The 11849-nt window shown below is 41.5% G+C and overlaps 1 protein-coding gene across 2 annotated transcripts in view; it reads left to right on the forward strand.

Moving 5' to 3' along the window:
* fgfrl1a (fibroblast growth factor receptor like 1a) overlaps window positions 1-11385 on the forward strand; it is a 71444-nt gene extending 60059 nt beyond the window's left edge. The window contains exons 3-6 of one of the 2 annotated variants that reach the window (XM_036568875.1): window positions 1022-1099; window positions 5142-5426; window positions 7831-8184; window positions 9927-11385. In XM_036568875.1, coding sequence (XP_036424768.1) covers window positions 1022-1099; window positions 5142-5426; window positions 7831-8184; window positions 9927-10336 — 1127 coding nt within the window. In that variant the 3' untranslated portion in view covers window positions 10337-11385. The remainder of the gene's footprint in view (window positions 1-1021; window positions 1100-5141; window positions 5427-7830; window positions 8185-9926) is intronic. The other variant, XM_036568876.1, reaches the window with a different exon arrangement.
* The last annotated feature ends 464 nt before the right edge of the window (window positions 11386-11849 follow it).

The raw sequence follows: 11849 nt of genomic DNA on the forward strand, positions 1-11849 counted from the left end.
GATTGCGCATTCAAACAGCCTTTTTTTTAAAGAGAGAGAGAAAGAGAGCAGTAAAAAGGGGATTTTCAGTAAAAGATGACTTCCTCCTGGAGTAGTTCCATGCAGTGATGCTAACAAGTTAGAATCAGCCTTGTGTTGCTTATTTACCTACTTAAATGGCCCATGTCTTGCATAATACTTCAATTTTATGGTTTTGCCTGAGTGCCTTTACGCCTGGGGACATTTTTTTTGTACCAAAAATGGTCTTAATTAATTCATACATGACCTTTTCCGACCTCTTCCTTATCCCCGTCCTCTATATCCCTTCAAATTAAACAGGATTCTGATTGGCTGCCCTGTTTTGTTCAGTCCAGGCTGAAACGCTCCGTATAGCTTTAGCCTGAATGGGAGGAACTAAACTGGTGCAGGCTGATGTCCGTAAATGTGATGGTTTGTGTGACATCACAAAAACTAAATACATTTAAAACAGCTTAGTTTCCATATAAGGACTCTATGGGCAGTGAAATGAGCACATTTTGAGGCTTTTATGATGTTTCTAAACTACATCAACCCTTATTGATTTAACACAGGTAACACAGGTTTCCTTGAAATGGGCCCTTGAAAATGTATTGCGTAGTTTGGTTATAAATTACTGATGTAACTTCTCAGCATTTCACGTAGCAACATTTGTAATGCAAACGTTCTCCAGAGTGACACTGGAGCCCATTTAGTCTATAAATCTACACAAATCGTACACGTTTTTCCGCAAATGATGAGTGTTGCAGTCTTGTTTGGCACCCGCCGCAGCTGTAGATCATTCCCAATCTCGGAATGTTGTGTCAGCCAAAGTACCGCTGTCCACTACTGTATCATGTCTTCAGTGACTTATCCCGAGCCAGGTTTATGTTTTCGTTGTCAGCGCCGAAGGTTGAACGTGCTTCAGCGCAGAAGCGCATATATCGGAATGACTGAAATGCAAAGATCCGCTTTGATATGCAAGCTTCAAAGACTTATATTTTCTTCCTGTCTCCTCTCGCCGCAGATGACTCGAGCTCAGGGAGGGATGGTGCCGGAGCAGCGGGAGATGCAGAGTACTCCACTGGCCTGCCGGGAAAACTGGGTAAGGTGCTAGAGTTCTCTGAACTCCCTTTGATCTGCTTCAGTCCTGTTAGCCTTAATTGCTCCTCAGGAAGAAGAAGGAATTCTGTGCCGCATCTGCCAGAGTGTTTCATAAGCCGCTCGCAGTTGTCTGCCATGACTCAAGGTTGTGCATCGGTTTTCAATTGTAAAACAGAATGGAGTTTGCTTCAAATATGAATAGAAATGTGTTTTTGTTTGGCAAAAAAAAAGTTTAATAAACTACATAATTTCCTCTTACTCTGCTTTCTCTTGCTCTCCTTCCTCTGACATGTTTAGTGCCTAATATTTGCTGCTTTAGTTTTGCCCTGGAGGCTAATTCACATTGCCAAACTGCACGCCTGGTTCATCATACGTTTGCTCCAAACCATGAGTTCTTAAGGAATCTCAAATAGATTTGATTATGTAGTTTCTGACGCTGTATGCTGGTGGGTCTCACCCTGGTCCTGGAGACCCCATGTTGTGCACATTTTACTGTTTTTCCTGCTTCGACACACCTGACTCAACTAATGGGCTAATTAACAAGCCCCTCTTGAGTTGAAATAGCTGTGTTAGTATAGGAAAAACACTAAAATGTGCAGAGCAGGGGACCAGGATTAAGACCCCAGGACTATTGTCGAGAACCATTGCTGCATGCCGTACTATTTTCTAGAAAAATGGACAAAATTATGTTGCGTAGCTAAAAATAGTGGTGGCAGCTATCTTTTTTTCCAAACTATCACTTGAAGTGACCTTAGTTCTTCCCCATGCAGTAACTATAAGAATAGGTTGAATTAGTTGTATGGAAGAAAGCAGAGGTGGCATAGCAGTATCAGTGGGACAGATCATGGTCACAAGCATCTTCGGAGACCCCAACCTCCCCCACCGATCCCCACTCTCTGACCAAAATAATGCAAACAAATATCGATCTGAAAATAACTAATAAATAACTCGTATGTTTAGGCAGCAGGGTATGGGCTGAGGGAACTGTATTTCATTTATTCATTTCATTACATATTCAAGGGCTATTCGGTCATCTGATTTTTGCACTGGCCATGGACTGTCCCCAGTCTTTTAGCTGCATCAGGGCCCTGGTAGTAAGAGCCCCTTGGTAGTAAGAGGCCCCTGTGGTACTGGCCCCACTGGCCCCGTCTGTAGCCTGTCCTCGAAAGGGTATTAGTATTGGCCGATATCAGCAGAAAATGCGGGATTGAATATTAGAGGGGAGTAAAGAATGAATCGAATACAATCCTGTAACAAATCTGTCCTGAAAGAGCACTCGCACTGTGTGATGTGATGTTGTTAGCTATGCATTTTTTCATGTGCGGTAGTAGAGTGAGTAGTTTGAGTATAATAGCCTACTTTTAGTTGCTCATCTACATAGAAGTGAGGTGCATTGATGAAACATAACTAATTTTAACGCTTAGTAGATTTTAAAGTAAAAAATCCAAGCAACGTAACTGCATTGGCCAATACTGAAGATTTCGCTATTGGTATCAGTGAACAGGATCTAGACATCTTTCGAAGAAAGGGCTGCAAAAATGAGCCATTCAAAGTACAAAATAGAATAAATGTGTGCCTCATTATTTTCCAATAAAACCTTGGTCTGAAAACTTGCTCTAAGTGGCTTCACTTCCTGGGACAGAGACAGGTAATGGGGCCTGTAGTCTCCTTTGGCTGGTGGCTCCGCTGCTCTGCTTGTTCTGCTCTGTGCTGGTATCACACGCTTCTCCAACTATAGACCTCAGTGTTTGCTTTGGTAATTGCGTTTGACAAGCCAAAGAGCAGGCTATTTAAGTGTAGCGTGAGGGGGGAAGCATTCCATTCCCCTTTGACAGCTGCCATCTGATTTGATATCACGGCAGTGCTGTTAGCGGCCACCGAACGCCACGGCCTGACTCTGCGGCGGTCAGCGTAAGCCTGCCCTGCTTATTTTTGCACAGCGAGGTGTAGGCTAGCCCTGAGGCTCCTCTGTTAGGGTGAAGCTCTCAGCAGCACAGATGTGAGAGACAGGCAGAGTTCACTATTGTGTTTTCTTTCCTGCTGTTTGTTCGGACTCCGCTGCGAGTGTAAACAGCCAGCAAGGAACGGGCGGCGTAAAACTTCAGAGCAGCTGCTGTTTGTTTTGTCAAATTGCCCTCATGTGGTGGCGCTTTGCTTCAGTAAAACGGCCTCCACAAGGGCTCCTCGTCAGCCCTTCTGTAGCTTATTTTCACTGTAATATTATCAATGTTGTGGAAAATATACAGTATCTACACAGAGTCCATAAACCTGGATCAGCGCTCATGTTTTGATGCCCCAACTCACTTATACTGACTTTTTCTGCTGAAGTGGTTTTGGGCAAAACTCCTTATTAGCAAATTATAGATAGATCTAATGGTCAATCAGCCTAATTTGAAATGTTTAGTGTTAGATTTCTTGCATTCTTTAATTAAGAGACTACAAACTTAAACAAGATGGTTCTTCAAGGGTTCTTTAGTAAAGAAAATGGGTCTTTATAGAACCATGAACACTCATAGGTCCCTTGGCATGATTAAATGCTTCTTTGCATTGTGAAAGGGTTCTTCAGATTGATGAAGAATGTGTTGTATATGGTTCTATATGGTACCTTTTTTGAAAAGGGCTCTATACAGAACCAAAAAGGGTTCTTTCATTGTTACAAGCTTGACTCTTTTTGGTTCTAAATCTTTTCAAAAAGGTTCCATATAGAACCATACACAGCACATTCCTCCATCAATCTGAAGAACCCTGTCACAATGCAAAGAATCAATTAATCATGCCAAGGTTCTATCTTCATAGAACCTCTTTTTTTACTAAAGAACCCTTTAAGAACCAACATTTTTAAGAGTGTAGATTACAATAAGAATGCTTAATAAACTTGCTAGAGTCAAGTCACAATCACCAGCCTTTGTCTTTGCTGTTATATTTTAGATTATGTTTTATTCCTAAATCTGTGGCTCTCAGACTGGCCCTTTAGGGCCCCCCAGAAGGTTGGCATCTTTGAGTTGGGAACTGTGCTAGAGCAAGAATGTGGACCATCTTGTAGATATCAAGTCACTATATATATATATATATATTTTTTTTTTTTTATATAAGAAAAGGAAACATTAAAAAATGTACAAAACTGTGCAGAAGTCAAAGACCACTCTATTTAATTTACAGTCAAGACAGGCAAGGTTTTAAGCATCTGATAAAAATTTTAAATCTGTGTATCTGAGCAGTTTATTTGTTTATTTGCTCAGAGAAAACACTAATGCATTAAAACACATATACATTGAAACACATATACATTAAAACAGCATATACATTAACACACATAATACAGTTGTTTTTATGTATATTCAATGCATTCATTCATGGCAGCCTGGTAATTCCTGCAGTCATCATTCAGTACCTGGTTAATCAGTACTGTATTATTGTTGAATCATGTGCGCTAGTGATGAAACTTTGTTCTTCAAACTAGCTCACAACAACCACTTTCTTTTTCACAACAAATTCTTGTTACGTTTTACTGTATTTATTCTAATGATAGGTTATTGCCAATATAAATATATATCATATATCAATATATCATATTGCCAAGATAAATAGTAGACAGTATAAACAATGTTTTTAGGTGCCTAGACTTTTGCACATGACTGTATATTTAAGAGAGAATTACACAGAAGCCTCAACAACTAAATCTAATAGCATTTTTTTCAGTTTTTTTTGTCTCCACCCTTTGTTTTCATGGCGGCTTTCATTCTTTTCAGCAGACCTGCTTTGAGTTTTTCAACGAGATCTGTAGGGATATTTTTCCACAGCTTTAAAGTTCAGTTGTGGACACTGGTTGCATTTTCCAGTTCTAGTTTTGGTGTTCTGGTGCAACTTTCTTCTATTTCCTTTTCTCAGTGAGGCTTCTTGACAGCGACACGTCCTTTCAGACCCACAGCGCTGAGTCGTCTTCTCACAGTGGAAGGATGGACAGAAACACCTGTGAATTTTTTCAGATCTGACGCAAAAGTGGAGCTTGATTTTCTCCTCTCTCCTCTCTTCCTTTACCATAGTGCGTCCCCGGTTCACCCAGCCAGCTAAGATGAGGAAGCGGGTGATAGCTCGGCCCGTGGGCAGCTCGGTCAGGCTGAAGTGTACGGCCAGCGGGAATCCCAGGCCCGACATTGTGTGGCTAAAGGACAGCAGGCCCCTCACGCCTGAGGAAGTTGGCGAGGGCCGCAAGAAGAAGTGGACCCTGAGCCTGAAGAACCTCACCCCAGAGCACAGCGGCAAATACACCTGCCACGTGTCCAACCGGGCCGGGGAGATCAACGCCACCTACAAAGTGGAAGTCATCCGTGAGTCACCCGGTTCTTCCCCGTGTTCTCGTCTCGGAATGTGTCAGAGCCAATTCGTCAGCCTAATAGATCTGGGCAGGGAGAAGGTGTCTGGTTAATGTGGAGCTTGTATATGTATCTGCTTTTCATTTGTTCGTTTGGCCTCAGAACAAAGGGGTTTTTAAAGACCAGACTGAGTTCAGAACAGGTTGATGTTTTCTGTTGTTAACCCTTTGAAGTTGAGTTATTACGCTGGGGTTGCTGTATTATTGAAGTGTTTTTACATCTTTACATGAAAAATTACGTAGTTCCATAAAGAATGATGTTTACATTCTACATCAACAGGTTCACGTCTGCCTTTCTGACCTTGTTCTTTTTGACAACATGTGGTAATAATATAAAAGAGAAGTTTACATTTTTAAGTAATACTACGGTTTATATTTGTAGAATATCAGTAGTTGAAATAAATACATATTAAATTTGGTTAATTGTATTGAGGTAGTTGTTTGGATTTAGATATTATTTTAGCAGTTAATTATGCTGTTTAGTGGTAACTCTGTCAAGGCCTGACCGACAACTTTGTTACTATAGAGTGGTTAGTCTGGTTCAGTGTGCAGTGGTGTGACAGGGTTATTGTTTGGTGGTGAGTTCAGGAAAGAGCTGCAAAGAAAGATTCTATCCATCTCATTTGCCATCTGCTGTAGATTAAGTCCCAGCTGTGCCTGCTGACTTTACAAACATATGTTTCCACAAACCCGAAGGCCGAGCAAGGGGGAGGTGAAACAAACTCCCTCTTGCTCGAGCCAAATGTGGTACTTCTTTCTTCGCAGAGATTAGCCAAGCTACCTTTAGGATGAAAAATGAAAAAATGCATCCATGGCCAGGAGTCCAAGAGAGCGTAATTGGCCTTGCTTTCTCTGGGTGGGTTGGATGGCTCTCCTTCTCTCCCCATCACTCAGCACAATGCTAGCCAATGCAGGCGTCTGTTAACTAATGTAACCGAATGAGCAGTTATCGTTCTCTCGTGCGTGTTGAGCTTTTCAGTGACGTTGCATTAGTGGTGAGAAGATGCAATGGTGCTTAACAGTCTTGGAGGAAGCATGTGCTGCACTTTGCCCCTCAGCTTGGCAGCACTGTGTGACAGGGGTGACCTAGCTAGTAGATTTGGCAGTGACTAAATTGGGGAGAAAATTGAATAAAAAAAACCCCAAAAAATAGAAAAAAAAAGATGAACATCTGACAATTCTTTTTTTCTGCCTAGGGCGACTTGATATATCAGGAGCTGATATTTTTCACATAATTTGCACATAATTGCTTAAAAAATGTCTCAGTGTCAAACGGATGTTTAGATTTGACCAACACAGTGTGATCCAAAAAGATTCATCCGATTTCAAAATGATTTATTTCACTTGTAAATCATTACAGATCAAAGCAGTAAACTGTAAATGGTTTAAATGAGCATAAAGTTTATTATGTAATTTTACAAGTGCTCAGTATGAACCTCCTCCAGCTGTACGGACAACATCAACGCATCAACAATTCATCCCATACTCCATTGAGCATGTCGGGTGTCGCTGCACTCACGGCTCTTTCAGTGCAATTTCGGAGATCATCCAGTGTTGTGGAACCAATGACGAACACTCTGAGCTGTTGGAGGTTCACTGACAAAAATCATGCTGCACAGTTCTGACGGATTCACTCTTATTGAAGTGGAGGGGTCGCATCTCCTCGCAGACTGAAGGGAGCCAGTCAGAAACGCTATGACCCCCTCTTTCGGTTGGATTGTGATTGGTTCCTAGGTGCCTCATGGCTGTAAAAATATGGCACTTTGATATCGGATTCATTTTTTTTAATCACCCTGTATTTCAAACCGATACTTGATGATGTATTTGTTGAACTCCGGGAGAGCAGAATATTTGGGCCTCTGTGCTAAAATGTCTGCATTTCACTCATTTTACTGTATTACTAACCGTTATTTTGTAATACTAGTCCAGATAGATGTGGTCCTATTTCCTACATTTTATAAATGTTAATGTATGCATCAGCAGATATATACATGAAATATAGCGGCACCCTCAGTTCCCATATCGGTGCATCCCTACTAACCATACTTACCATTGTAAATCATTCTGAATATGAACATCTGCTAAATAATATCATCTGTGAACAATAATGTAAAGGTTTTCAATGTTATCATGTCTCATGGCTCCATTTGGCATTTCAACCCGTGGAGCGCTCTCTGTACTTAATATATGTAGATATTGGACAAAAAAGTTAAATTATCATTATTTATGATAATGATATGATATCATTATGATATCATTATTTTTGTCATCATTATCAGCTCAGAAATTCCATGTCAGTGCAGCTCTATTTAATACCAGTTCAAGGTTTAGTTATTAACTAATCTCTCTATTTTTTACAGAGCGCACAAACTCAAAGCCGATCTTGACCGGAACCCATCCTGTGAACACGACAGTAGACTACGGTGGCACCACGTCCTTCCAGTGCAAAGTGCGCAGCGACGTCAAGCCTGTTATTCAGTGGCTCAAGAGAGTAGAGCCTGGAGATGAGAACAAGTACAACTCAACTATCGAGGTGGGAGACCACCACTTTGTTGTGCTGCCCACTGGAGAGGTGTGGTCTCGTCCAGACGGCTCTTACTTGAACAAGCTGCTCATCACCCGGGCCAAGGAGGAAGACGCCGGCATGTACATATGCCTGGGGGCCAACACCATGGGCTACAGCTTCCGCAGCGCCTTTCTCACTGTGCTGCCAGGTCAGTATCACTGATAGGGTCCAGTCACAGTTTTATAAGCATCTTTCTGGCTTTTTGTCACCTAAATGTCTTCAAAACAATTTATATGTCTAGAGTTACTGTCAGTACATTAGAGTCTGCGTTTCCAACTTTTTTCTGTGTGAATTCAAAGACACGACAAAAGGTTAAAGCACTTTCCACTCCATTAAACAACACTGTGTATAATAACTTCATCAAATTCAAATCATAATAAAATACTTCTCCTACCAAAAAAATAAAATGTGCATAGTTTTTTGGGATTTGGGATTTTGGGATTATAAATTATGTTTTTGGTTCTTTGGTGTGAGGTCACTAATAGGTGGACCACGGTCCGAGTCCGGACCCAGACGCTGTCCTGTGCGGACCTAGACCTATAACCGATGAACTATGGAGAATTCTTTCTTTCGATGGGGTGGTTCTAGCCTTTATGGTAGCTATAGCGGCCCAGGAAACTCACAGACCAATCGCATGCGTTGGAAATATCACGTGGCACTACTCAGCCAATCAGATCTGTGCATTACGATGCGCACTGAGACTCCAGTGAGTGTCGCACACACAGGGGAGGGACGAGGCGAGAAACAGCAGTCAGAGAGGAAAGTGAGTCAGAGGGAAGTTATTTCACATGTCGTGCTCTAAAAAGAAAAAACTGATAATAAATGTTGTTGAAATATCACAGAATTGTATTTTATGTGATTTGATATTCAGTTGTTGACTGTATAAGATGTTGATATACCTACTAGGCTACTTCAGTAAACAGTATATGGCACTGAATCATAATGCAAGTTAGACATTATGATGTTCTGGACCGTCGCTTGAGGATATTTTCTCTAACTGGACCTTATTGAATTTTAATTAAAGACCCCTGCCATAGAAGAACCACCTTTGGTTACCTATAAAGTAGAGGTGCCAAAACTTTTTGTCTTGGGTCAATGTTTGTAGTGAGTTGAGGGCTGAAAAGACATAACACACAAATGTACAATATACAGTATACAAAAAAGGTACATTGTTTTAAATGTTACATTATAAAAATGTATTTTACATTTCCTGCAAAAATATTTTTGAAAAATTTAAAGGGAAAATAAGAGTTTAATCAGCTACAGTTATATGCAAAAGTCTGCGCACCCCTGGTCAGACTACGTTTTGTTGATTTTCGAGGTGAAAGTAAGTTGACATAACCACTACAGAGAACACACTTCTGCACATTTTAATGAAATTAAATAAAAAAAAAACATGACCAGTCGAAAAGTTACAGCAAATTTATTATTTCTGCAAAGCTTTTTTCCAAAATTAGACTAAAACTAGAACTGTGACTAAAGTTTGCAGAGAAATGCCATTTTTGAGTTTGTTCTCTGCTTATTTTCACTTACAAAATCAACAAAACATATAATTTGACAGGACATTTATACTGTTTCATATGACTGTATATATACTATGTAAATATGTTTGCTCTCTCATTGGTTGAGGGTCTGGGGTTAGGCTAACTTTCTGGCAAGCCAAATCAAACGTCCTCGTTTAAGATGTTTGAGTGTGAAGAATCTTTTTAAGTTTAAAGAAACTTCACATAATGTAAAGGGTCCACACCAATTTTCTTCCCTAAAACTGTTATAGAACTTTATTTTTTAGCATGTAACAAATCTGTAAAATATCAATATCTACACATTATCAGACCATGATGACTCCTGTCCCTCTGGACTCACTGTTTTACAAACCCTTTTCCATTTCAGACAACAAACCACACTTCCCCCCGATCCCTGCCGTGTCTTCTCCTGGGCTTCCTTGGCCTGTGATCATTGGCATCCCGGCTGGAGTGGTCTTCATCCTGGGCACTATACTGCTGTGGTTCTGCCAGTCTAAAAAGCACTGTTCCTCCGGGGCCATGGTCTCAGCTCAGGCTCTCCCCAACGGCCACCGACAGCCCCCTAGAGAGCGGCCACTGCCGGGAGCCGACAAGGACTGCATGGCCTCTATGACCTATGAGGAGTACCTGACCCAGCAGCAGCAGCAACAGCAGCTCCTTCTGACCCAGGGTGCCCCCAAAGTCTATCCAAAGATCTTCACAGACATCCACACGCACACCCACTCGCACGTGGACGGGAAAGTTCATCAGCACCAACACATCCACTACCAATGTTAGCCTCAGTCCTCATGGCCAGTCTGCACTTGGTTCCATCCCACCACAGTGATCCCGCCAGTCGTAGTTTCTCTTTGCAACGTTTGGATCTGCAGAATAACCGACTTTGAGCCAAAATAAGCGCTTGGACCAAGCTGTGTCACTCTTACATGTTTCTGAAGTCACTGCCTGGAGAAAGCACACGTATAAAACATTTTGAGCCAAGCTGCTTCCTACTAAACTGTCTTCCATACTGGATATCAGGATGATACTACCACAAGGTGGAAATGAGGCACGGCAATGGAATACAAGGACGAAATATGAGCCGAGAGTAGAACAGATAATGCAAAAACAAAAAATGAACACAATTTTTTTTTTCAGTTTTTCAAGTTTGGACGATCCACATATGCACACAGATAATGAAAATGAATGTACTGTCTCATTTTCCTCACAATACATTGTGAGCATTGAGCTCTGCCTTTTTTAGCTACACCAACCACCACCTCTCAGTTTAGTCAGCTTCGATGCTCACTGACCGAAGTTTGTGGATGGGGCCAAAAAGGATCAGTTTTACTTAGCACCAAATTTCAGTGAAATGTATTTGTATTACTGCACGCTAATCAGAATTACCTGCTTGTGTAGGTGTTTGCAGGTATGCAGGAGTTTTCGTTGAGTCTACATTATGCCCAAATTTGATTTCCCGGGGCAGTCTTTGAAGCTAGATGATTGCATGAGGACCTATATGTACATGTTGTTCTTGCAAATATTGCAAGCATTTTTTTTGGTCTGCTGGAATTGATGTCAATGGGACTGTCATCTTCGGTACACAAGCTGTCACATCAGTCATTTACAAACCTAGCAGCGTATTTAAGTATATCTCTTTTCCACTTAATGGAAATAAAGTAAACAGAAGTGCCTACTGTTCAGATAGTACTGTCACTAAGTTTATGGGTAACATACACCGATCAGGCATAACATTATGCCCACCTTTTATCAGCTCCACTTACTATATAGGTGCATATAGAGTGGATCAGACACAGAGTTGGAGTTTTTAAACACCTCAGTGTCACTGCTGGACTGAGAATAGTCCACCAACTAAAAACATCCAGCCAACAGCGTCCTGTGGGCAGCGTCCTGTGACCACTGATGAAGGACCAGAGGATGACCAACACAAACTGTGCAGCAGCAGATGAGCTATCGTCTCTGACTTTACATCTACAAGGTGGACTGACAAGGTAGGAGTGTCCAATAGAGTGGATAGTGAGTGGACACAGTGTTTAAAAACTCCAGCAGCACTGCTGTGTCTGATCCACTCGTACCAGCACAACACACACTAACACACCACCACCACGTCAGTGTTACTGCAGCGCTGAGAATGATCCACCACGCAAATAGTGAGGGTCTATGGGGGTCCTGACCACTGAAGAACAGGGTAAAGGGGGGCTAACAAAGTATGCAGAGAAACAGATGGACTACAGTCTGTAACTGTAGAACTACAAAGTGCACCTATATAGTAAGTGGAGCTGATAAAATGGAC

The sequence above is a fragment of the Colossoma macropomum genome, unplaced genomic scaffold, assembly GCF_904425465.1.
Source record: "Colossoma macropomum unplaced genomic scaffold, Colossoma_macropomum, whole genome shotgun sequence".
NCBI classification, from domain to species: Eukaryota; Metazoa; Chordata; class Actinopteri; order Characiformes; family Serrasalmidae; genus Colossoma; species Colossoma macropomum.